This window comes from Salvelinus fontinalis, chromosome 22 (genome assembly GCF_029448725.1).
Source record: "Salvelinus fontinalis isolate EN_2023a chromosome 22, ASM2944872v1, whole genome shotgun sequence".
Classification (NCBI taxonomy): domain Eukaryota; kingdom Metazoa; phylum Chordata; class Actinopteri; order Salmoniformes; family Salmonidae; genus Salvelinus; species Salvelinus fontinalis.
The window spans coordinates 13680323-13706154 of NC_074686.1; the positions used below are offsets into that span (position 1 = coordinate 13680323).

General features: G+C 45.0%; 4 protein-coding genes across 6 annotated transcripts; 1 reads left to right on the forward strand and 3 right to left on the reverse strand.

Moving 5' to 3' along the window:
* Nucleotides 1–245: 245 nt before the first annotated feature.
* On the reverse strand, nt 246–5279 carry nkain1 (sodium/potassium transporting ATPase interacting 1). The gene is made up of 8 exons (XM_055876529.1): nt 5050–5279; nt 4416–4805; nt 3545–3682; nt 2313–2393; nt 1974–2171; nt 1792–1852; nt 1594–1675; nt 246–1436 (listed from the first exon to the last, which is right to left on the reverse strand). The coding sequence occupies exons 2-8, from the start codon at nt 4467–4469 to the stop codon at nt 1427–1429; spliced, it is 624 nt and encodes a 207-aa protein (XP_055732504.1). The 5' UTR covers nt 4470–4805; nt 5050–5279; the 3' UTR covers nt 246–1426.
* Nucleotides 5280–6456: 1177 nt separating this feature from the next.
* On the reverse strand, nt 6457–13145 carry snrnp40 (small nuclear ribonucleoprotein 40 (U5)). Its single transcript, XM_055876530.1, has 10 exons — nt 12930–13145; nt 12424–12553; nt 8721–8814; nt 8441–8606; nt 8019–8141; nt 7662–7782; nt 7379–7461; nt 7104–7165; nt 6902–7005; nt 6457–6806 (listed from the first exon to the last, which is right to left on the reverse strand). Exons 1-10 carry the CDS (start codon nt 13041–13043, stop codon nt 6757–6759), a joined length of 1047 nt encoding a protein of 348 aa, XP_055732505.1. The 5' UTR covers nt 13044–13145; the 3' UTR covers nt 6457–6756.
* Nucleotides 13146–13199: 54 nt separating this feature from the next.
* zcchc17 (zinc finger, CCHC domain containing 17) lies at nt 13200–19874 on the forward strand. Of its 3 annotated transcripts, XM_055876533.1 has the most exons (8): nt 13233–13295; nt 13916–13980; nt 14207–14379; nt 15042–15142; nt 15243–15334; nt 15419–15519; nt 16747–16937; nt 17777–19874. In XM_055876533.1, the coding sequence occupies exons 3-8, from the start codon at nt 14241–14243 to the stop codon at nt 17936–17938; spliced, it is 786 nt and encodes a 261-aa protein (XP_055732508.1). In that variant the 5' UTR covers nt 13233–13295; nt 13916–13980; nt 14207–14240; the 3' UTR covers nt 17939–19874. The 3 variants fall into 3 exon arrangements, with proteins under 3 accessions (XP_055732506.1, XP_055732508.1, XP_055732507.1); XM_055876531.1 differs by lacking the exon at nt 13916–13980 and having other exon boundaries at nt 13200–13295; XM_055876532.1 differs by lacking the exon at nt 13233–13295 and having other exon boundaries at nt 13555–13980.
* Nucleotides 19875–20804: 930 nt separating this feature from the next.
* fabp3 (fatty acid binding protein 3, muscle and heart) lies at nt 20805–25440 on the reverse strand. Its single transcript, XM_055876534.1, has 4 exons — nt 25277–25440; nt 22181–22353; nt 21170–21271; nt 20805–21053 (listed from the first exon to the last, which is right to left on the reverse strand). The coding sequence occupies exons 1-4, from the start codon at nt 25347–25349 to the stop codon at nt 21000–21002; spliced, it is 402 nt and encodes a 133-aa protein (XP_055732509.1). The 5' UTR covers nt 25350–25440; the 3' UTR covers nt 20805–20999.
* Nucleotides 25441–25832: the final 392 nt, after the last annotated feature.

Consider the following 25832-nt stretch of genomic DNA (forward strand, 5'->3'; position numbering starts at 1 on the left):
ACCTGTATAATGATCATGCTGTTTAATCAGCTTCTTGATAATCCATCCACCTGACAGGTGTGGCATATCTTGGCAAAGGAGAAATGCTCACTAACAATAATGGAAATAAATTTGTGCTCACAATTTGAGTGAATGAAACATTTCTGGGATATTTTATACAGGTGTGTGTATGTGTGTATAGACAACACCAGACTGATTTAATTTAGAAAGTTTATTTATTTCTCCAACCCCCCCCCCCCCCCCCCCTTAATGTCTCCACACACATCTGTCTCACCCAAGTAAACCACTTCAGAAATACAGCCCTCCTATCCTCTCCTCCCTGCCCTCTCCTCTCTTCCTTCCTAGAAACGCTCCCTGACCAGACCTATTGTATGTTGGTTAAATAAATCAGTGTCCTTCATATATTCCTTTCATCAATATCATCAGGTCAGACCAGTTATACTGTATCTTTAGGGATGGAGGGAAAGAAAGAGGGAGTGAATGAAGTGTAAGGAGAGAATAAACAGAAGGAAGGATAGTAGGGTGTGAGGGAGGACGCATTCTCCCCCAAAGTCAAGGAGGACATTGGGGGAGAATCTCAATTACATACTCCTCACATCATCTCTCTCCTCGCCTCCTTCTCAAAACCCATTGGATGAGAAAGCCAGAGGTCACTCCCCTCGAACATTCTCCTCCAATTGGTTTTGAGAAGGAGGCGAGGAGAGTATGCGAGAAGTATGCAATTGAGATTCTCCCTGGGTCGTCTAAAAGGTGAGAGGTGAAATGTAAAGGGACGTGGCTACACGATCACCCCCTCACCACCAAACAAAAACAACAACCATTCATCAGCCGGATATGTACATGCACAGAATCCCCCAAATCTTTACCCAGAGACACTAAAGCCCAATCCCTAACCGGTCCATTTTTGCCGTGATTGTGTTTAAACAAAGTCACCCTGTCACAACAGAACTAGGGACAAGCTTGGAATTCGACATTCGACTGTTCTATTACGACATCATCACATTCTAAAACGACAACATGAAGAGCTGTGCCTCATGTGACTTCGAGGCCCCATCCACAATAGTTCAGAGGTCATCCAGCTAGTCCTGTAGCGCCACACACACACACGGGGTCGCAGGAATGTGGAGAGCCGGTAGGTGCAGTGTCCTCTCAATATCCTCAGTGTCCATTAGGATGTGACCACGCCCAGTGTCTCCCCGCCATCTCCCCCTGCTTCCCCCTAGAACTGCTGGTTCCTCCCTCTGTACATTCACCTCAGGGGTGTCAGTCAGTTTACCCTTGGTTAACACATACACACACGGTTTCACATACACACACAGGTGAGTCTATCGTTCAGTTGTACTGTGACACACAGAGTGAATGTTCTATTCCCATGGCGACTCCGCTTCCCTGCTGAGGTGTTGTCTAATAGGGGCGCCACCTTCACCTACCCAGCACTGAAAGAGAGAATGATATACAGTCCCAAGGGAAAACTAAAAAGGTCACACTAAAAAGTAGATCTCGTTTGTTGAACCAATTCCCTCCCTAATGGTTAGGGGGTTAGGGATCACTGCGAAGTAAAGCATGAAAGGTTAGAGGTCAGGGGTTACTTACGTGTAGAGGGGCTGCAGTTGAAGGTGGGAGGTCTTCTGAGGAGGCTGGTAACCATAGGAGTCAAAGCCACCAATGAAATCAACTGACAGAGGGAGAAAGATCAGAAGCTGACAGAGCACTCAGATGCAGATGGAACAGTCAGAACAGTCAGACAGACGGAACACTCAGACCGATGGAAGAAAGGTGAGCAACACTCACAGCTATCCTCGTCATCCTGGAAGACTTTGCTCACGTAGCAGGCATACACAATGCCAAATAGCTGAGGGACCGATAGACAGGATAAGGTTAGCATCGTGTGTGTGTGTGTGTGTGTGTGTGTGTGTGTGTGTGTGTGTGTGTGTGTGTGTGTGTGTGTGTGTGTGTGTGTGTGTGTTACTCACAGCCAGTAGGACCTGTAGTGCGGAGCTCAACACCTCAATGTACTGGTAGTCAAGGAGACAGCCGGAGACGGTGATGACATGGTGGTCATCAGGGGCAATGCGGGAGTCCAACACTGGTGTTACTAGGCAACCAGGGCCATGCTCCATCCACCATGACCGATGCAGCGACGTGTTGAAAGTCATCAGAAAGTCCCTGTCCTACACACACACACATATATATTTTAAAACACCAGTGTTGGACGCCCGCATTGCCCCTATAAACACACAAATGTTATAAACACATTCTAAATACATAAACACACATGATCAACATGCTATAAACAAACACACATCTCTTACCTGAGACAAGTGTCCCACCTCCAGGTAGAAACAGATGATAAAGGAGTTCCATCCCACCCACAGCACCAACCACACTGCATACTGACAGACACAGAGACAAAAAGGGGTTAGTGCGTGTGTGTTAAATAACTGTTGTATGTGGACACCTGCTCATTGAACATCTCATTCCATAATCATGGGCATTAATATAGAGGTGGTCCCCCCTTTGCTGCTATAACAGACTCCACTCTTCTGGGAAGGCTCTCCACTAGATGTTGGAACATTTGCTGCGGGGATTCATCCACAAGAGCATTAGTGAGGTTGGGCAATGATGTTGGGCGATTAGGCCTGGCTCGCAGTCGGTGTTCCAATTCATCCCAAAGGTGTTCAACAAGGGCATTGTCATGCTGAAACAGGAAAGGGCCTTCCCCAAACTGTTGCAAAGTTGGAAGCACAGAATCGTCTTGATTGTCAATGTACGCTGTAGCGTTAACATTTCCCTTCACTGAAATTAAGGGGCCTAGCCCGAACCATAAAAAACAGCCCCAGACCATTATTACAAACTTTACAGTTGGCTCTATGCATTCGGGTAGGTAGTGTTCTCCTGGCATCCGCTAAACCCAGATTTGTCCGTTGGACTGCCAGATTGCGAAGTGTGATTCATCACTCCAGAGAACGCGTTTCCACTGCTCCAGAGTTCAATGGCCGCGAGCTTTACACCACTCCAGCCGACGCTTGGCATGTGCATGGTGATCTTAGGTTTGTGTGCGGCTGCTCTGCCACTATTTCATGAAGCTCCTGACGAACAGTTCTTGTGCTGACGTTGCTTCCAGAGGCAGTTTGGAACTCGATTCTTACGCACTACGTGCTTCAGCACTCGGTGGTCCAGTTCTGTGAGCTTGTGTGGTCTACCACTTCGCGGGTGAGCCGTTGTTGCTCCTAGATGTTTCCACTTCACAATAACAGCACTTACAGTTGACCCAGGACAGCTGTAGCTGGGCAGAAATTTGACGAACTGACTTTTTGGAAAAGTGGCATCCTATGACGGTGCCACCGTATGTTGAAAGTCACTGAGCTCTTCAGTAAGGCCATTCTACTGCCAATGTTTGTCTATGGAGATTGCATGGCTGTGTGCTCGGTTTTATACACCCGTCAGCAACGGGTGTGGCTGAAATAGCCAAATTCACTAATTTGAAGGGGTGTCCACATACTTTTGTATATATAGTGTATGCATGCATGTATGTATGTCTCACCAGTATGAGGTAGCGGGATCTGAACTGCATGGTTCCAAAGATCCCCAGTATAACGGCCATGATGTGGAGGAAGTTGGCCAGGATAGGAGCCCACTGGTAGCCCAGGAAGTCAAACACCTGTCTCTGTAGTGCTGCCATCTACACACACACAGGTATTTTTTACTAAAAGAGTCCACCAGTACTTCTAGAGGATTGGCATGGTATTACATTGTTACAGTTTCACATGCAAACACACAGATAAGGAAACAACTGTCTTTCTCACACACACACACCAGTCTGCCAGTTGTTTCCATGGAAACTGCCAGGAGCACCAGCTGAGGGTGCCAGGAGCACCAGCTGAGGGACTACCCCCCCACACACCCACTAATAAACTCCCCAAACGACTGAAAATATGCTGTATTCCAAGAGCCCACTGTCCCAATAGAGCCCAATATATCACAAAAAAATAAACACACACACACACACACACACCACCACACACAATATTACAGTCAGAAAATAAAAGTAGAAATGAAAAACTGGAAATTAAAGTTTAGAGAGCCCGATAGAGCAGGAGGACAGCGAGAGGAAAGGAGAGGGGCTTGTTTTCCTGCTGTTACTTTCAAAAGCTGAAGGCTTCCTTTTCACGTGGTCTCCCAGAATACAGTGATCACCACACACACTGTGTGGTTGCCAATAATGCCAATAATGTGACACACACAGCTAGTAGTTTTGAAACACTTTCAGGTCAGTCAGACCAGCACTCCCTCTCAGTTACACACACATATTCATTGAGTGAAAGAGGAAAGGAATAGGGATATAGTCAAAATATGGTCAACAACACCTTTTCTCATTCTCCCAATCACATTTCATCTCACCCCAACACACTCACCAGCTGCAGTGAACATATCGCCACCAGCGTGCATCTCCCGTCACAATTCCCCATCTTGGAGTGCTCTGGACGCGGCTTGGAGCCACAAAGGCTCCGGGGAAAGGACGGGTGGTCACCGGTCAGATCCAGACTGGCTGCCCGACTCAGATTACACCATACCCGGCCAGATCTCGCCTGGATCCCGGCCTCTTGGTTCTTCTAGGTACGGAAGACTCCTTGAGATACGTTAATCACACCGACACCAACCCATCCCGACCCGCCGTGATCATTCTGTCAGTGTGGGTAGGTAAATGTGGCTGTGGTTCGCCGAAGGTGTCCTCTTCTTCACGCGGCGAGGTCTGCGGTCCGACCACTAAGTAATGATTACGAATCGCCTCGAGTCGGCCACACCTTCCGGTTGGTAGCGAAAGGAGGGGGCGATAACCACACAGACAGACACAAAGAAAGACGGAAAGCTGTCATAACGGAGCAGGTCTCGCGGGTTAACGGGTATACATTAGCATAATATGATAATGAATATCACGGGAAGGGAGGGCGAGGAATGAAATGAGCCGATGGAGGTGGCCAACTGCCTGGGATGGCTAAATGAAATATGCCATGCACCGACACACACAAAGTGGTAATTGTGACTCACGGTTGGTTTTCAAGACGTTTGTGCTGCTTTCCCGTTCTCCGTCAACGGACGGTTTATCGGTAGGCCTCTGATGGCGTAATGTTAAAAACCAAGACTAGGGCTCTCTTCTGTCTCGCGGTGTCTTTGTCAACAATCGGTGGTGCCTGCTGGGGTGGGCGCGAGAAGGGGGTTCGAGGAGGGGACATTGCAAGCCCCCCCCTCATTTCAAATGAGGAACTGGGCCGTGTTCCTTGATGGCGATCACTGATTTGACATGATGGGATAGGCGAAAGTAAATTAGTGACCCACTAAATAGATTTTAACTTCAAACTTCATCAAATAAATTATAAACGAAAGGAGAGGGAGGAAGGATGCAATTTTAAAGTAGTCGAAATGGGCCCCTGTATTCTGCAGACTGCATGGGGAATCACCGCTGGTCAGCTCATTAGACAGAGTGAATATTAACTCAGAAATACAGCCTTCAAACTGACCAAGACGCACTTCCAACAACACATAATTCTACCCCAAAACAATTGATCTCAACCACTGGCATATGGGATTTTTTATGTGAGAGTTGACGCTGCCCTGTGATAAATAGTTCCCATTCCGTCAAAGGAAGGGGCGTAAAATATTTTGTTTGTCCATTCCCAGCGAGCCTCTCCAGGGTGCTGTTGGAGACACATCAGTGCGACGCTCCACCAACGTTCCGTCAAATAAAAACATGAACATAAATCATGTAGCAGATATAGGATATGGTAGAACGAGTATGTGGCCTTTTCTGTAGCCTATAGGCTGGAGATAAAATGTATGACAATGTAATGAGACAGACACATTTTACATCATGCCGGTATCTCCGATCAAATAGCCTAACCTAAAGGGCGCCCAATCAAGAAACAAACATATCCTAAAAACAGGACAGGTCGAAGTAAAATGGACAATATAGATTGGACAATCACAACTGTTGTCCAGGTGGGGCATAACATATAGGACCGGCCGTGTGGGGAGTGGAACCGTGGAGCGCGAGGCGTTCAGCAGACAAAAGAAACAGGACTAGCAGCAAATAAATAAAATAACGGAATTACTGGGCAGAAATAAGAGTGAGAATAATACAATATCTAGGACCATGCTCTATAATGGTAGGCAGCTAGTGGTTAAATAATTAAAATACATTTGCATAAAATAAATCTAAAAAGTTATTACTTTGATTAGATTGCTCAATTTTGATTTAATATTCTAAAACTCTCAATTTAACCTTATGGCCATTTAAACCCCTATTTGGTTGTATGGCTGTGTTTATTAAGAGTGTGAGAGTTTAACAAAAGGACAGGCTTACATACTAATAGTTTCAGAGTAAAGACATGTATAACACACACAAACATTCAGCTTCAACAAGAACAGGAAATGGAAGAACATTTTTCCAGGAAGAACAACATTTTTCCAGAAGTAGTTTATTAACAGAAATACAAAAAAATACAGGTGTTGGTTGTTGTGACTGGAAATTATAAACTCAAAATACTGTCTATTTATTAAATAAACAGAAGCATATAAAAGTACAGAGTACTGATCATTCACACAATGGAGCAGAACATACACACTCAGATGTACACACAATTGCCTTCTCTCACACACACACACACACACACACACACACACACACACACACACACACACACACACACACACACACACACACACACACACACACACACACACACACACAAAACAGTCCTACTGAATCTCTCCCATGTAGAGTCTCTTGTCACTGGCACCAGAGAGGACTGTGGGAAAGTTAAAAAACAACTATTAGAGAGAGAAAAAAAGCAATAGAAAGAGGGAGAGAGTGTGAATAGCCAGACAGATAAAGTCATCTCACCAATAGGCTCCTCAGGGTGGAAGGCGACCTCGTTGACTGACCCAGCATGGCCTGGCAGCTTGTACAGGATCCTACGAGATGTGGTGTCCCACACATATACAAACCTGGACACACACACACAGCTTATAAAGGATCATAAAAGAGAGGATTGGTGCATTTATGTTGAGGTTTTGTACTGCGGAGAGTGTGTGTGTGCGTTCACCTATCAGCTGAGCCTGCTGCAATCTTGCTGCCGTCAGCGGACCAGGAACACCTCAGAAGGTTCTGCAGACACAGCAATGTATTATAAACAAAACCTATACAGAGTGGATTAGCATGCCATAACCATGCTATAGGCATTATCAAACATGATAGGCCACTAGGCTTATCAAACATGATATGAGCACAAATATTGACACTCACACTGAAAATCTTTGTCCAGTTCCAAAATCAAAACACTTGAATCTCATACTCTCTGGTCAAAGGTATTTTATTTACCTTCTCAAAATTGTGTATGTTCCCCTGGAATATCTTCACACACCTCTCCTTGGGAGCGAACGGACGGATGTCCCAAATACGCACTGCAGGACAACACACATTTGTACACATAATTAAGTACTGTAAACACACAGTTGGCGATAGAAACACAAGCGTTTCGCTACACCCGACATAAGTGCTAAACATGTGTATGTGACCAATACAAATTTGATTTGTAAACACACACAATGTATCTCACACAAACACACATATCTTTAAATATGACACACCCACACACACTGACCTGTGTTGTCCATGGAGTTGGAGAGGAGGTAGGACCCCTCTGAGCTCAGACTGAGTCCAGTCATAGAATCACCATGACCATGCATACTGTAGACCAGCTTATTCTGCCTCAGGTCCCACACCTACACACACAGAGTTGATCACTGTATGACACAGAAGCCTTGCCTCCTGGTAGGATCCAGGCCCGTAGCCACAAAGCATCTCAGAGTTGGAGTGCTGATTTAGGATCTGTTCATATAATATTTTTCATTATGATCTAAAAGGCTAAACTAATCTTAGATCAGCACTCCTACTCTGAGATACTTTGTGGACATGGGCCCAGGTCTTTCTTTCACACTATCAAAACCCACACATGTACCTTGATGTCATTGTCGATGCCTCCAGACAGGATCTGGTCGCTGGTGTCGTTGAATGTGACGGCCAACACCTGGTAGGTGTTCTGGAACGTATGGACCGCACCCTTCTTACGGATGTCCCACAGCTACAACACACACGCACACACACACTGTTAACAAGCACAACAAAATCCTAATTACGGTTGTCCTCCACTTATAACATTCAACCAACACTCAGAAAGATTGCGCAGGGTAGGCTTTAGTTCCAGCTCAGTGTTAACACACCTGATTCAATAAATACACTGCTCATAAGAGAACTTGATCAGGTAATCAGGCATGTTAGTAGTGCTGGAATGGACCTAAAGCCTGCACACACAGTAGTTGTCTAGAACCAGGTTTGAAGAACACTGGATTAATTAATGCAGTCTGTGGTAGGCATGGTTACCCTGACAGTTCCGTCGTCACTGCCGGTACAGACGAGCTGGGGTCCGCGTCGAGCAGGGTAGCAGGAGTTAACGAAGGAGGTGTGGCCTTTTAGACGCTTGATTCTCTCGCCCGTCTCACTGTCCCACACTCCCACCGTCTTATCTGTACTGGCACTGAACAGCAGGCTGCACATACACAGGTGCGGATAGGGTCATTAAACACACGTGATATTGACCCAACAACTAAATCACGTTTTTGCCGGACCTGAGCGAGTGCATGTGTGTGAATGTATATCCTACCTGCCATCTGTGTTGTAGTGAAGCTCCATCACAGCTCCACTGTGTCCCTTCAGGGTGGCAAAGTTATCACAGTCCCCATACACATTCCACATCACTGTAGAGAGAGGGAGATGGATGAGTGTCACCAGTTAAGTCAAGTGAGCGAGAGTATTGTGTGTGTGTGTGTGTGTGTGTGTGTGTGTGTGTGTGTGTGTGTGTGTGTGTGTGTGTGTGTGTGTGTGTGTGTGTGTGTGTGTGTGTGTGTGTACGCACGCACACAGTGCCTTCTATTCAGACCCCTTGACTTTTCCCACATTGATACGTTAGTCTTATTTCTAAAAATGGATCAAATAAAAATCCCTCAATCTACACACAATACCCCATAATGACAATTTGGAGAGTTTCTCCCATTTGTGACAACCCTCTCACTCTGTCTGCCTTATTCTTTCTCTTTGCTCTCGTTTTCCTTAATAGGATGTTGGTGGGCGGAGCCGGGAAGGTCGTCAGAGAAATGGGACACCCCTGGGCCTGGGTGTGTCCCCGGATAAACACACCTCTTCCCCATTCATTGAAGAGATTCTCCATGCAGACACACTGTTTGATTTTGGTTGTTGCATTTTTTTGTGTTCATTGGCACCTTTCAACACCCTTCATTATCACATCTATGCACGCAACCACTTACACCAATGTTTATTGTATATAGGTTACTTGAGTTATAAAATATATGTTTGTTATTCCTTATCTCCATGTTGTCTCCCTTTTTGTTCCTGGCTTCGAGCCGGTTCGTGACACATTCCTCTCGACAGATCCTCTCAAGTGGTCAGATTGGATGGGGAGCATTGCTGCACAGCTATTTTCAGGTCTCTCCAGATATATTCGATTGGGTTCAAGTTCGGGCTCTGGCTGGGCCACTCAATGACATTAAGACTTGTCCCGAAGCCACTCCTGCGTTGTCTTGGCTGTGTGCTTTGGGTCGTTGTCTGAGGTCCTGAGCGCTCTGGAGCAGGTTTTCATCAAGTATTTCTCTGTAATTTGCTCCATTCATCTTTCCCTTGAGCCTGACTAGTCTCCCAGTCCCTACCGCTGAAAAACATCCCCACAGCATGATGCTGTCTCAACCATAGGGATGGTGCCAGGTTTCCTCCAGGCGTGCCAAAGAGTTCAATCTTGGTTTCAACAGACCAGAGAATCTTGTTTCTCATGGTATGAGAGTCTTTAGGTGCCTTTTGGCAAACTCATAGCGGGCTGTCATGTGCCTTTTACGGAGGAGTGGCTTCCGTCTTGCCACTCTACCATAAAGGCCTAATTGGTGGAATGCTGCAGATATGGTTGTCCTTCTGGAAGGTTCTCCCATCCCCACAGAGGACCTCTATCAGAGTGACCATCAGGTTCTTGGTCACCAAAGCCCTTCTCCCCCAATTGCTCAGTTTGGCCGGGCGGCCAGAGTATTGGAGGTTTTAAACTTCTTCCATTTAAGAATGATGGAGGCCACTGTGTTCCTGGGGACCTTCAATGCTGCAGAATGTTTTTGGTACCCTTCCCCAGATCTGTGTCTCGACACTATTCTGTCTCGGAGCTCTACGGACAATTCCTTCAACCTCATGGCTTGGTTTTTGCTCTGACATGAACTGTCAACTGTGGGACCTTATATAGACATTGAGGTCTATCTTCTGTATACCACCCCTACCATGTGTGTGCCTTTCCAAATCATGTCCAATCAATTGAATATTTATTTAACCTTTAAACTAGGCAAGTCAGTTAAGAACAAATTCTTATTTACAATGACGGCATACACCGGATGAATTTGCGCCGCCCTATGGGACACCCAATCGTGGACGGTTGTGATACAGCCCAGAATCGAACCAGGGTCTGTAGTGATGCCTCTAGCACTTAGATGCAGTGTGTTAGACCACAGCGCCACACGGGAGCCACAGGTGGACTCCAATCAAGTTCTAGAAACATCAAGGATGATCAATGGAAACAGGATGCACCTGAGCTCAATTTCAAGTCTCATAGGAAAGGGTCTGAAAACGTATGTACATTTATTATGTATTTCAGAAAACATGTATTTAATCAATTTCAGAATATGGCTGTAATGTAACAAAATGGGGGAAAAGTCAAGGGGTCTGAATACTTTCCAAATGCGCTGTGTGTGTGTGAGAAACAGTACCAGCCAAAAGTTGACACACCTACACATTCAAGTTGTTTACTATTTTCTACATTGTAGAATAGGGAAGACATCAAAACTATGAAATAACACATTGAATCATGTAGTAACCAAAAAAAAAGTGTTAAACAAATCAAAATATATTTTATATTTGAAATTCTTTGCCTTGATGACAGCTTTTCACACTCTCTTGGCATTCTCTCAACCAGCTTCGTGAGGTAGTCACCTAGAATAAATTTCAATTAACACATGTGCCTTGTTAAAAGTTAATTTGTGGAATTCCTTTCCTTCTTAATACATTTGAGCCAATCGTTTGTGTTGTGACATGGTAGGGGTGGTATACAGAAGATAGCCCTATTTGGTAAAATACCAAGTTCATATTATGGCAAGAACAGCTCAAATATGCAAAGAGAAACGACAGTCCATCATTACTTTAAGACACGAAGATCAGTCAATCCGGAAAATTTCAAGAACTTTGAAAGCTTCCTCAAGCGCAGTCGGAAAAAACATGAAGCGCTATGATGAAACTGGCTCTCATGAGGACCGTCACAGGAAAGGAAGACCCAGAGTTACTCCTGCTGCAGAGGATAAGTTCATTAGAGTTACCAGCCTCAGAAATTGCAGCCAAAATAAATTCTTCACGGAGTTCAAGTAACAGACATCTCGACATCAACTGTTCAGAGGAGACTGAGTGAATCAGGCCTTCATGTCCGAACTGCTGCAAAGAAACCACGACTAAAGGACACCAATAATAAGAAGAGACTTGAGAAGAAACAAGAGCAGTGGACATTAGACCGGTGGAAACCTGTCCTTTGGTCCGACGAGTCCAAATTTGCGATTTTTGGTTCCAACTGCTGCGTCTTAGTGAGACGCAGAGTAGGTGAACGGATGATCTCCGCATGTGTGGTTCCCACCGTGAAGCACGGAGGAAGAGGTGTGATGCTGTGGGGGTGCTTTATTTTGAATTCAAGGCACACTTAACCAGCATGGCTACCACAGCATTCTGCAGCGATACACCATCCCATCTGGTTTGCGCTTAGTGGGACTCTCATTTGTTTTTCAACAGGACAATGACCCAAAACACACCTCCAAGCTGTGTTCGACCAAGGAGAGTGATGGAGTGCTGTTCAGATGACCTGGCCTCCACAATCACCCGACCTCAAACCATTTGAGATGGTTTGGGATGAGTTGGACCGCGGAGTGAAAGAAAAGCAGCCAACAAGTGCTCAGTATGTGGGAACTCCTTCAAGACTGTTGGAAAAGCATTCCTCATGAAGCTGGTTGAGAGAATGCCAAGAATGTACAAAGCTATCATCAAGGCAAAGGGTGGCTACTTTGAATAATCTAAAATATATTTGGATTTGTTTAACACTTTTTTGGTTACTACATTATTCCATGTCTTATGTCATAGTTTTGAAGTCTTCACTATTATTCTACAATGTAAAAAATAAATAAAGCAAAACCCTTGAATGGGTATGTGTGTTCAAATTTTTGACTGGTACTGTATGTATACACACACACTTTTATATGATATATATATATATATATATCACTCACAGATGAGCCTGTCATAGCCAGAGGAGGCCAAGGTGGCTCCATTGGGATGGAACTTGCAGCAGTAGACCTCTCCCTCATGGCCACACATTAGCATGATGGGAGCCTGCAGGCTGGAGCTGCGGGGAGGGCCCTGGAGAGGGGACATGTTAGATCATCATATCACACGTCACAGACAGGCAGGTAGACGCACACAATATTCTCAGAGCGTTACTGTATGTGCATAGCCCACTAACAATCCTGGTATTGATTAAACTAGCTGATAAAATAAAACAATTCTACTTGTTATCTAGCTATCAAAATAAGTTTTCTGCTAGCAGTATATGCATTGGATAGCCTTTACTAGTAAACAAGTGCATATCTCAGTCACAGCTTATCAAAGCTGCAATTTAGGTGATTTTCCTGTTAGTTGAAAGACTGAATACAATGGTAGTTAACAACTCTCTGAAGCTAACTAGTGAAATTGAACTTCCCCCTTGTTGTATTTTGATTTCCCCCTCCTTTCTTACCATGGCCACGAGCTGTTGCGACTGTGCCGCGGCGATCAGCTCCGTCCTGGGCCTCTTGACTCCACCGGCAGGAACCAAAGCCATGTCCCCCGGTCTCTTCTTTGGCTCAATCATGGTTTAACAACTCAATAAACACGATGGTGTATAACAGAAATCGACTTCAATAATGGACTTCTTTCAACAAACCGCTTTCGAAACAAGTACGAAGTGAAGAGCGGTCTGAGGTACTTCCGGTTCTCAGGGCGATTGATTGGTTCGCCGCTCCTCTGTTAACGTTGATTGGTTATCATTGTTGTTGACCATGGCCCGTGAACCGGAAGAAAACATCTTGAAACAGACTACAAAAATAAACACTCGGCCCACAAGGTAGCTATAATATATAATAATCTTTATATAGACGTGTGTAGGTGCGGATTAAGATTTGATTGCTACATATCTCCCTATAAGAAGTGTATATACGTATATTTGCCCCTAAAGTAGGGCAAGCTAACAACGCCAAGGCTACTAGCCTTAGGCTATATAGGCTCGCTAGCCTAGCTAGCCAGCTAGCCCACCAATCTAGTGCTTAAAAACAGGAAAAGGTAAAACGGCTACATTTTGAATCAGTTTGCCACCCTCAGCAACATACTGCTTGTTGGCAAAGTTACTCTGGCTGCTTGGCCCCATAGCCAGCCATGTATTCTATACTGTATGTATAGCTATTTAACATATTGCCTAGTCAGACACTATTCCAGCTGGCTGATAAACAATGTCTACCTCGCCATCTTTTTCTTTTTCAAATCTTGTCTCATTGATTGAGACAAGTGGGTGTCCACCCCAAAGTGCTGCACGTCATGATGACACTTGTCGGTCTCGATCAATGAGAGAATATTTGAAATAGACAAGATGGCGGCGTAGACATTGTTGGATTTTATCATGGAGCAAAAATAATGATTACATTTAATAACAGAGCATTTTCTAAATTCAAACGAACCCCCTGCAACTAGACATGGATGTTTAAAAGACTGGGTGTCTTCCAAGTCCGGAATTGAGAAAGTATCGCCAAGTTAAGGTTGGTAGAAAATTCTGTGCTAGCTAGTTAGATCAGTGATTACTCCTAACAAGGCATTAAGAAGGAGGAAGGGTACACAGTTTCAAAGCAGAGTGCCAAAAATACATAACCAGGCGTATTCAGTGGGGTGAAACATTACAGAATGTTTAGATTGAGGTGTTGCACCCAGTCTTTACATGATGATCATCTCCTTACCTACCCCATTTGTCGTCCTGTGTGTCTGCAGGGAGAGAGTTATACTGTGAGTCGCCATCATCATCATGGCAGACTTTGACCATGACCAGCAGGAGCCTGCAGGACTAGATGGCTTGCCAGCCATGTACAGTATTGTGAAGGGAGAGGTGGCTTCTGTACAGACCTACGGAGCCTTCATCAAGATTCCTGGCTACAGGAAGCAGGGTAGGCTTAAGGCATCAGCATGCTTCAGTTCGGCTGGCGCCTTGAACGAGTGTGCTCGCATACTCCCTTAAAAGACCTTTGCTTGGAAAATGAGAAAAAAGCGGCAATAGTACTGTTTGTCCATTTTGAGACGCTGTAGCCAGTATACTTCAAAATAGTCCGAATTAATCTAATATAACTCAAATAATCTGTCACTGAGATCTTAGTCTTGCAATTTTACATCTAATTAATGTTTGGTTAACTATTTTTTCCCCAAAAAAATGTGCATGAAAACCTATTGTCTCTCATTGAATGACAACAAAGACTTTATTGAAGAGTTCCTACTGTTGACCAATCACTGACGAAGCGGCGTAGACTTTGGCTCGCGAACTTCGGGCTGGCCTTGAGAAAAAACCCTTACCGAAGTCCAAGATGAACAGAAACGTCACAAAATGTCACCATGATATATGCACAAACTCTTCCGAATTGTTTCGGCTGTGAAGCATGCGGACACCTTTGGACATCTTTCACTTTACAATATCTTTGACTTCATGATCTCTTTCTGTTTTATAATATCTTTGTCTGTTTTGAGTATTACGGTTTCTTCTGAGGCACTACTCATTCTCCTCACTTTTTCTACCTCTTCCCTCTATCTCTCCCACTTTCTCTCTTCTCGCTCTCAGGGTTGGTCCATATCAGTGAGTTGTCAGCCTGTAGGGTTGAGAATGTTGCAGAAGTCGTCGACGTGGGAGAGCAGGTGTGGATCAAGGTCATCGGGAGAGAGGTAACACGCAGACACATACACGTAAATAAACTCCATCTCTCACTAATGAGCAAATGGTTCCGAACATGGCCTTACCTCTCCCTCCCTCCATCTTTCTCAGATGCGTGATGACAAGGTGAAGCTCTCCTTCTCAATGAAAGCTGTCAATCAAGGAACAGGGAAAGACCTGGACCCCAACAATGTCATAGCAGAGTATGTATTTGTGTCTGTCTGAGTGCACTGATACGATGATTGGCTATTGCTGCTGTTTTCAAGTGTGTGTGTGTGTGTGTCTAGGCAGGATGAGCGGAGGCGTAGACAGTTCAAAGATGGTACAGGACGGAGGATAACATTGGAGGCTGTACTCAACACCACCTGCAAGAAGTGTGGCTGCAAAGGTACAGCCACAACATTATTGCAACATGAACACTAGGGATGGTTTAAAAAATATATATTTTCACTATTCCAATAGTATCATGAATTTCTTGGATATTCAAAACCTGCGCGCACTATAGCTGCAGCTGTGAGCGAACAGACTGAGGAAGAGGGCGAGACACCAAGGCAAGTCAGCTACAGCCATGTCTAGCTAACTTGTAGCAGCCACAATATTATTTATCATGTTATTTATCATCCCATTTAAGTGCTGGTCTTGACTGGAGTAGCCTAGAGAAGCTAGCTAAGCTAATTGAGGCCACATGCTGCGCTTTCTCCTCAACCCCATTCAGATAAAACAGCCTACCTGTTGGTTTCTCATTGTAGCCTACTCCTTCTCATTTCGCAGACTTTAATTCCATAATTGAATTCCATCTTGCATTGCGTTAGTGAACTCTCACTCCACTTGCAACACATTGAGCCGCTTTGATTGGCTAACATAAACGACAAGCTACACACGTGAAGGCTACCAGTCTTTTTATGGGCGTACCGTGCACGTCATAAAAACATTGAAAAGTTTGTTTTATTAAATTAATAATTTGAAATGTCCTCGTATGTCCTTGTATGTAACAATGTCACATGGGTATTTTAATAATAGGCCTTTAATAAAATGTTATCACAAAAATGAATACTCACAAGTATTCAAATAGTAATGTCCGTTTGGATATTCAAATAACCGTTCATATCCCTAATGAACACATTCTCTAGACAAGCGGATTCAACTAATCCTGAAGACCTTCAATCAATCCTTGAATTATGTGTGCTTGGAACTGGACTGGAACAAAAGCCTCTACACACTGGCCCATGTTGCTTACCTCCATCCTAATGTAGCGTATGATCTCTCTCTTTCTCTCTCTCTCTGGTCTCTTTGCTAAGGATTGTTTCTCTCTTTCAGGTCTCTTTGCTAAGGATTGTTTCTCTTTCTCTCTCTCTCTGGTCTCTGCTAAGGATTGTTTCTCTCTCTCTCTCTCTCTGGTCTCTTTGCTAAGGATTGTTTCTCTCTCTCTCTCTGGTCTCTTTGCTAAGGATTGTTTCTCTCTCTCTCTCTGGTCTCTTTGCTAAGGATTGTTTCTCTCTCTCTCTCTCTGGTCTCTTTGCTAAGGATTGTTTCTCTCTTTCTCTCAGGTCTCTTTGCTAAAGATTGTTTCTCTCTCTGGTCTCTTTGCTAAGGATTGTTTCTCTCTTTCTCTCAGGTCACTTCGCTAAGGACTGTTTCTCGGCCCCAGGGCTGCAGTATGATCTGATACCTGAGGAGGGCGATGATGAGCCGCAGCAGCTACAGAAAGAGCCTATCAACCCCAACCTCATCCCACTAGCAGTCCGCAAAACCCAACCTCCACAGGACTCACACAAGAAGAAAAAAAAGGAGAAAAAAGAGAAAAAGGTAAGGACCACAGAGTGACATAGACCTCAAGGTTTTATATTCCTGTCTCAATGGTAAGGATTGATTGGCGCCAGGGGTATTTATCAATAGTCTACAGTGGCTCTTTCTCCCTCTCTCAATTCAAAAGGCTTTATTGGTATGAGAAACTTGTTTACATTGCCAAAGCACGTGAAATAGATAATTAACAAACAAATATGAACAGTAAACATTACTCAAGTTTTTTTTAAATAGACATTTCAAATGTCATTATGGCTATATACAGTGTTATAATGATGTGCATATAGTTAAAGTACAAAAGGGAAAATAAACATAAATATGGGTTGTATTGACAATGGTGTTTGTTCTTCACTGGTTGCCCTTTTCTTGTGGCAACAGGTCACAAGTCTTGCTGCTGTGATGGCACACTGGTATTTCACCCAATAGATATGGGAGTTTATCAAAATTGGATTTGTTTTGGAATTATTTATGGGTCTGTGTAATCTGAGGGAAATATTTGTCTCTAATATGGTCATACATTTGGCAGGAGGTTAGGAAGTGCAGCTCAGTTTCCACCTCATTTTGTGGGCAGTGTGCTCTCTGTTTAGAGCCAGGTCTGCCTACGGCGGTCTGTCTGTCTATCTCTCTCGCGCGAGGTATTTATCGCTCCTGTAAAATGTAACACTTGGGTTAACACACCCTGGTGACCATGTCGCTCTGTCCTGAGAGAAGTTGCATCAGTGACGCATTGCAGAATAACCAACATTTTAAATAGATGATTCATGTAGTGATATGGATATAAAACTCTAGCAGTTTGAATCTTCTTTGTCTTTCATTGCTTCTCTCTCCTCCCCTTTCCTCAGGAGAAGAAGGGAAAGAAGAAGAAGAGGAAGAGAGAGAGGAAGGAGTCCGAAAGTGACAGCAGCAGCAGTGGACCCAGTCAGGCCAAGAGGGGGCGCCATGACGACAGAGAGGACAGAAAGAAGAAGAAACACAAGAAACACAAGTCCCACAAACACATCTGAGACTGATCTGATGGACTGACACACATTGCACTAAACACACACAAATTACACTGTAGACACACATACACACAGTTAAAATGTCAGCACGCACATACACTGCGTAGACTTGGATGGACACACACACACAAGTTGACGCAACAGTCAGAATCCCCTCATAGCCCCTTGCCCCTACCGTCTGACACATGCAGATCCATAGAAACCTGATAGGTGTTAGCAATATGGCAGCTTCCCTGAGCCCATCGGAAAGTGAAGTATATATTGCACCTATCCAGTTCCCTCGGATCTACCTTTAACACTGAAGAGGTTAGTGATGTTTTCAGGACGATAATATAGGTGTCTCAGATCCCACAACACCTGGAGTTAACATCTCAGGAACCATATCAAGACGTTGTAATCTGTGCAGGCCTGTGCTGTGTTAGTAATGCGTGTATCTGGAACCAGTCCACCTGTCCTCATTGGTCAGGTTAGACGCATGACATACACTACATGACCAAAAGTATGTGGACACCTGCTCGTCGAACATCTCATTCCAAAATCATGGGCATTAATATAGAGTTGGTCCCCTCCTTGCTGCTATAACAGGCTCCACTCTTCTGGGAAGGCTTTCTACTAGATGTTGGAACATTGCTGCGAGGACTTACTTCCATTCAGCCACAAGAGCATTAGTGAGGTCAGGCACTGATGTTGAGTGATTAGGGCTGGCTCACAGTCAGCGTTCCAATTCATCCCAAAGGTGTTCGATGGGGTTGAGGTCAGGACTCTGTGCAGGCTAGTAAAGTTCTTCCACAACTATCTCGACAAACCATGCTAAAACAGGGCCTTCCCCAAACTGTTGCCACAAAGTTGGAAGCACAGAATTGTCTAGATTGTCATTGTATGCTGTAGCGTTAAGATTTCCCTTCACTGGAACTAAGGGGCCTAGCCCGAACCATAAACTGTCCCAGATCATTAATACTCCTCCACCAAACTTTACAGTGGGTACTATGCATTAGGGCAGGTAGCGTTCTCCTGGCATCCGCCAACCCCAGATTTGTCTGTCGGACTGCCAGATGGTGGCTTCATTAAGCTCCTGACAAACAGTTCTTGTGCTGACGTTGGTTCCAAAGGAAGTTTGGAACTCGGTAGTGAGTGCTGCAACCGAGGACAGAGGATTTTTATGCGCTACACGCTTTCGCACTCCGTGATCCCGTTCTGTGAGCTAGTGTGGCCTACCACTTCGCGGCTGAGCCGTTGTTGCTCCTAGACATTCTCACTTCACTATAACAGCACTTACAATTGATCGGGGCAGCTCTAGCAGGGCAGAAACTTGACGAACTGACTTGTTGTTAAGGTGGCATCCTATGATGGTGCCACGTTGAAATCCACTGAGCTCTTCAGTAAGGCCATTTTACTGCCAATCTTTGTCCATGGAGATTGCATGGCTGTGTGTTTGATTTTATACATCTGTCAGCAACAGGTGTGGCTGAAGTAGCCGATTCCACTCATTTGAAGGGGTGTCCACATACTTTTGTATATATATTGTACACACATCAAAGCAACACACACAGGAAGTGGTAAAGAAGAAGTATATGTGTTACAGGAGATTCCCTAAAAACACGCCACTTCGATACAGCTATGACCGGAACTTACTTTTTCGTAGCAGGTTAGGAGAATAAGGTTAGGGTTAGCAAAAATGCTCTCCTAACCTACGAAAAGTCACGGTCATAATTGTATGGAAGTGCTGTGTTTTTAGGGAGTCCCGGTCAAACATACAGGAAACTCATGCTTGCGATATCCTGTTGGTACACGCCCCTTATTGTGTGTGAACAAGTGTACTCTGCAACAATGTCATCCAGTTCTTGAAGATGTGTGTTTGTGTGCACATGAGTTTGTGTAACATGGTCCATATTCCTGTATGCAAACTATGAGGGTCTTTATTAAAGATTTGAACAGTCAAGTATTTCATGGTCCGTATGGTCACAAAGCGTTCATGAAGCAGAGCTTTGCTCCAGTCTGGCTTGGTAATTTATGGTGATGTTGATTTTGAGTTCATTTGAATGGTTTTGTTAGTTGATCATTATGTTGTAGGGTTCATTTGCTCAACCACCAGTCTGTTTGTTCCATGTTGTGGTCGTAGCATGTGTGCGTAGGGGTCAGTGTGAGGTGTCCTGTACTGCAGGTCCTCTGTCCCTGGTTGGCACCCTGTCTGCAACACATGATACCAATCTACACAAGCCAGGAATGCGCCCAAATTAGAACACACACTCATAGCCCAGGACACACACACACACCTACGCAGCCAGGCACCAATCACAATTTCTGTTCACCTAGGAGGAGCCGATGGTGGCACACACTGAGGTTGGTCTATAATTATTCTCCTCGTGATGCTCTGTGTAAACCTAGTTAAGATGGAAACTTGTCGCTGGTTTGGAACTGCTATAATTGTACCAGAAGTCTACTCCCCCTCCCTGAGCTACACACACGGCCATAACTATTTAGAAATGGGTCAAAGTGGAAAGGCTTTTACTTTGTGTTGTGGCAACACACAAACTGCCTTGATCTGTCTGAGGAGCCATCTGCTGTTTCCACACAGCAGCCTCTGATCTCAGCTTGGCACAAAATGGCTGCCGTGCCTCACCCAGATGGATCCTACTACTGTAACACTTGATGAGCCATTTGGCACAAAATGGTTGCCACACAGCGTTGGTAGATGAGTTGACTTTCCTCCAGGCCAGTGGAAAAATTCCTGTGGTTTCATGAAACTAGTGTGTAGGTGCAGTACCCAGTGTTATAACCAATGGTTTATCTATACACAATGGTTTATATACAACATTGGTTGTGACTGTTGTCATGGTGAGTGTGATTGACAGAGAAGCACTCAGGGCGGTTTTAGAGAAAAAAAACATAAGTGGAATTTATTCAGTGTTTCATACAGAAGAGAAACACTACAAAGAGAAGGACGGGACAACAGGAGGAGTCAGGGGTCAGACGGGTTAGAGGTCGTTGCGGTGGGGGTCAGGGGTAGGGTTTTTTTGGGGGGTAGGTGTGGCAAAGGGTAGTGCGTTTTTTGGGGGGGATGTTGTCACTCGGCCTTGACGTAGGAGCGTGTGGAGACGACGTCACCCAGAGTCAGAGTCTGTGGAGAAGAGAGGAGAGGATAGTTAGATATACAATATACACATAGATTTTACAGTGTGTGTATGTATATGCAGACGCTCCATAAATGTACACAAAAACACACTCAGTACTGACCAGTTCGAGGGCGTTGCCGCTGACTTCACGGACCAGAGTGGTCTCCTTGCCATCCCACTTTTGCACGTGAACCATCTTACCACCGTCTACCGTTATTAGGGACTAGAGAGAGCGAGAGGTATGTTATGAACACACACGTCACATACTATTGACTGGGGGAAACTGGAGAGAGGCGATAAGATACAATCTACTGCTAATTAAGTGAGTTTGTGACTGTGGTGAACATGTGTGTAATTGCAGATAAAGAATGGATATGACTGCACTTTAAACAAAGTTAGCCTGCACTGTGACATGTGTGGCCACCTATCGAGAGTTGACTTGAGGTTACTAGACACACACACACACACACAAACAAAAGTAACTATTCCTCAACAATAAGACATTGTGTGTGTGTCTGTTCTCTTGTTCACTCAGATCATGCTTAGTAGCCTCTCACGCCTCTCTCTCTCTCTCTCTGAGATTCATGGAGCAGCTGTCTCTGGTCACAAAGCTACAATGCATCATCCTTGACCTTTGACCCCTCAACCCACCCAACATTTCAAGGCCTCTGGCTCTGTTTGTCTGTTTGAAATCATTTGCTCTTCTACTGAACCCTGCATGTCATGGCGGATACAACCATTACCTGTAATCCAGCATACTTAACCTCTAGTCCCTGACCTCCCACCCCATTATAAGGATACACACTCATGACAACTCTTACAATGTATTATAACGGCATCATAATGCATTATAGCTGTAAAGTGTAACGTGTTAGCCATAAAAATGACTGTAAAGTGTTATCATTAAAAAACATACAGTTACAACACCCACCATAAAGTATGACTAATCATCAGCAAGACATCTAGGACTTAAATCAGTATCTAAGCACTCCTGACTCCCTGGACCCGTACTCACAAAGTGTCTCAGCATCCTGATTTAGGATCAGGTCCATCCTGTCCATATAGTCTTACTAATTATGATCTAAAAGGCTAAACTGATCCTATATCAGCACTCTTAACCCTGACCTCTTACCTTGACTTTCCTGTCATCGGCGGTGGTCTCGTCGAACTCCTCTCCTAGTTTGAAGGAGATCTCGGTGTTCTTGAAGGTGCTCTGTGTCTTCAGAGTGACTGTGTCTCCAGCTACCTCGATGATGGTGGTGGGCTTGGTCATACCGCCAACCTGGCGTGTTGCAAAGCCCACACCTGTCAATCAAAAACACATCACAAGTTAACACTTCAGATTCCATCTAGATAAGAACATTATAGCCTACTATCTCATATCACATCTTGATTAGAAAGACTACTACTGCTGCTGCCAATACAGCCCCACCCTTACCGTAGACATTCCTTTCTGAAGAAAAAGGCAATGCACGCACCCATGCACGAAAACTCTTTTGGGTTAATGATGTGTGACTGACTGTTTTCAAGCCCATAAAAACTCCTTGTGACTATAGTGTGACTATAGGTCCAAAATAAAAAGGCACATACGAAGGGAAGTCTTTACACCAGACAGTGCACTGCATCACTTATTGATCTGTTCTGTTTGTGGAAACTGACTGCTGATTGGACTGATCTAACGGAATCTAATTCCCACTCTTATCTCTATTTCCTGTGTTCTTTAAACATTCAGCAAAAGTCATCAGACCCAGCTGTGTGGGATCCATTCTAGAGTACTTTCCTTCTCCCCTGAACTGAAGTAATGTTTCTGTAGCAGCTGAGTTGATCTCCCAAGGCAAACAGTGACACAGTCACACAATCCATACAACAAACAGCTAGTTTGTGGCACCTGCCTGAGTGATCCGGAGAGTTGGTTGGGGGTCAAGTACTATGGTGACGAGCAGAGGGGTCGAAGCTAATAACTCCAGGGGTCAACGAACGGGTCACACACACACACACTATGTTAATATTCAACCCCTCACAACCTAGCCTCAAAAAAGGACCACTCGTTCAGAGAATTTCACCCCCTATGTGTGTGTGTACACAGCTCAGACTACGAGTTTCTCACAGTAGGGGCATTCCCCCCCGCCCCCCTTCAAAAACGGAGAGAGCGAGGGAGAGAGCGAGAGAGACGGCAGCAAGATGTGTGACCTGTTGCCACAAGAAAAGGGCAACCAGTGAAGAACAAACACCGTTGTAAATACAACCTATTTATGTTTACTCATTTTCCATTTCTTATTTCAATATTTGCACAGCGTTACAACACTGTATATATACATAATATGACATTTGAAATATCTCTATTCCTTTGGAACTTTTTGAATGTAATATTTAATGTTTCATTTTTAGTTTATTTAACTTTAGTTTATTATCTATTTCAGTTGCTTTGGCAATGTAAACATGTTTCCAATGTCAATAAAGCCCTTTGAATTAAATTGAGTCTCCCCCTCACCCCCCCTACCACTAGGTTGGTGGGGGGGTGTATCACAACCGGATGTGATTGGGAGTCCCATAGGGCGGCGCACAATTTGCACAGCGTCGTCCGGGCTTGGCTGGTGTAGGCCGTCATTATAAATAAGAACTGACTTGCCTAGTTAAATAAAGTTTTTTTTTTTTTAAGTATAAAAAAATACAAATAATAATTACCACTATCTCCATGTGGTGAACCACCGTCTTTCTTTATCTCCCTCTCTGGCTCTGTTCCTACTTCTCTATCTTTCATCCAACCTCCCTCACTATCTCCCTCCTGATATCCCTCACTCTCTCCCTCCTGATATCCCTCACTCTCTCCCTCCTGATATCCCTCACTCTTTCCTTCCTGATATCCCTCACTCTCTCCCTCCTGATATCCCTCACGCTTTCCCTCCTGATATCCCTCACTCTCTCCCTCCTGATATCCCTCACGCTTTCCCTCCTGATATCCCTCACTCTCTCCCTCCTGATATCCCTCACTCTTTCCCCCCTGATATCCCTCACTCTCTCCCTCCTGATATCCCTCACTCTCTCCCTCCTGTTATCCCTCACTCTCTCCCTCCTGATATCCCTCACTCTTTCCCTCCTGATATCCCTCACTCTCTCCCTCCTGATATCCCTCACTCTTTCCCTCCTGATATCCTCCTGATATCCCTCACTCTATCCCTCCTGATATCCCTCACTCTTTCCCTCCTGATATCCCTCACTCTCTCCCTCCTGATATCCCTCACTCTTTCCCTCCTGACATCCCTCACTCTCCCCCTCCTGATATCCCTCACTCTTTCCCTCCTGATATCCCTCACTCTCTCCCTCCTGATATCCCTCACTCTCTCCCTCCTGATATCCCTCACTCTTTCCCTCCTGATATCCCTCACTCTTTCCCTCCTGATATCCCTCCTGATATCCCTCACTCTCTCACTCCTGATATCCCTCACTCTCTCCCTCCTGATATCCCTCACTCTTTCCCTCCTGATATCCCTCACTCTCTCCCTCCTGATATCCCTCACTCTCTACCTCCTGATATCCCTCACTCTTTCCCTCCTGATATCCTCCTGATATCCCTTACTCTCTCCCTCCTGATATCCCTCACTCTTTCCCTCCTGATATCCCTCACTCTCTCCCTCCTGATATCCCTCACTCTCTCCCTCCTGATATCCCTCTCTCCTTCTGTCCCTTTCCCTCTCTTCATTCCCTATTTGTGTGTGTCCAACACACACCCTGTTTTCCCATGCTTAGCATTAACGGCTGCATTATCCGTTTAAACACGCATGCTCTGCTACTTACACACACACACACATGCGAGCGCCCACACACCAGTGGAGGCTGCTAAGGGGAGGACTGTTCATAATAATGGCTGTAATGGAATGTGGAAACCATGTGTTTGATTCCACACCATTCCGGCAATTATTATGAGCCGTCCTCCCCTCAGCAGCCTCCACTGTCACACACATATATGAGGGCGCACACAAATACACACACCTGCATGTGTGTGTATTTTTGGGCGTATATGTGTATTTGTGAGCATGTGTGCCACACACTCATGTTCACAAACACACATCGTTACAAAAACACACATGTGGGTGCACACAAGCACACACCTTTAAGTATTCATGAACACTCACACCCTTCTCACAAGTGCACACATGCACCCACAGGGAGGCACAGGGACCCCATCCTTTAGCATTACCGTTACACTACAAACGCACACGCTGCTCACCCAGAGCCTTCATGTATTCGTCAAAGTTCTTGCTGTCCTTCAGGTTCCATGTGCCTGCGAATGCCTCAGCCATGTTGTTAGCAGTGGTGTGGAGGAATGAGAGAGAGAACAGAAACAGAATGAGTGAGTGAGAGAGAGGGACAGAGAGACTGCTATGCTGCAATCCTACTGGTCGGTTTTATACCGGCTGTTTGTGATGTCATCACTCTGAGCGGGGAGAGGAGGGAAGGGGGAGGGAGAGGAGGTGAGAGGAGACAAAGACAGATAGACAGACATGAGGGACAGGGGGATATTAAGGAGTCCAGCAGGAAGAATAAAAGACAGTCAAAAAAAGAGGAGAGGAGTGGGGGAGGGGAGGGTAGAAGAACATGTTGCTCCAGTCAGAAAGAGAGAGAACGAGGGGGGGAAGAGGGAGGAAGCGAGAGAGGGAGGGGGCGATGATTGATTTGGTGTGAAGGTCAGGGGGAACAACATGGACATTTTCTCTCTTTCTATTTTTCTCCTGTTTTCTACCTCTTTCTCTCTCCCCCGTCTGACCACCCTCTGGTCAACGACC

What these genes read in the sequence shown, in the direction of transcription:
- nkain1 (XM_055876529.1), bottom strand. Translation starts at nt 4,469, where the DNA reads ATGGGGAATTGTGACGGGAGATGCACGCTGGTGGCGATATGTTCACTG. An exon ending in AGGTGGGACACTTGTCTCAG is followed by an intron (nt 2,172 to 2,312) that starts GTAAGAGATGTG and finishes GTGTGTGTGTAG; the next exon opens with GACAGGGACTTTCTGATGAC. An exon ending in CACTACAGGTCCTACTGGCT is followed by an intron (nt 1,853 to 1,973) that starts GTGAGTAACACA and finishes TCGGTCCCTCAG; the next exon opens with CTATTTGGCATTGTGTATGC.
- snrnp40 (XM_055876530.1), bottom strand. Translation starts at nt 13,043, where the DNA reads ATGATTGAGCCAAAGAAGAGACCGGGGGACATGGCTTTGGTTCCTGCC. An exon ending in GTGACGACGGAACTGTCAGG is followed by an intron (nt 8,142 to 8,440) that starts GTAACCATGCCT and finishes TGTGTGTTGTAG; the next exon opens with CTGTGGGACATCCGTAAGAA. An exon ending in ACATACACAATTTTGAGAAG is followed by an intron (nt 7,166 to 7,378) that starts GTAAATAAAATA and finishes CTGTGTCTGCAG; the next exon opens with AACCTTCTGAGGTGTTCCTG.
- zcchc17 (XM_055876531.1), top strand. Translation starts at nt 14,241, where the DNA reads ATGGCAGACTTTGACCATGACCAGCAGGAGCCTGCAGGACTAGATGGC. An exon ending in CAAGAAGTGTGGCTGCAAAG is followed by an intron (nt 15,520 to 16,746) that starts GTACAGCCACAA and finishes TCTTTCTCTCAG; the next exon opens with GTCACTTCGCTAAGGACTGT. An exon ending in AGGAGAAAAAAGAGAAAAAG is followed by an intron (nt 16,938 to 17,776) that starts GTAAGGACCACA and finishes CCCTTTCCTCAG; the next exon opens with GAGAAGAAGGGAAAGAAGAA.
- fabp3 (XM_055876534.1), bottom strand. Translation starts at nt 25,349, where the DNA reads ATGGCTGAGGCATTCGCAGGCACATGGAACCTGAAGGACAGCAAGAAC. An exon ending in CGAATACATGAAGGCTCTGG is followed by an intron (nt 22,354 to 25,276) that starts GTGAGCAGCGTG and finishes TTTGATTGACAG; the next exon opens with GTGTGGGCTTTGCAACACGC. An exon ending in CCGATGACAGGAAAGTCAAG is followed by an intron (nt 21,272 to 22,180) that starts GTAAGAGGTCAG and finishes CGCTCTCTCTAG; the next exon opens with TCCCTAATAACGGTAGACGG.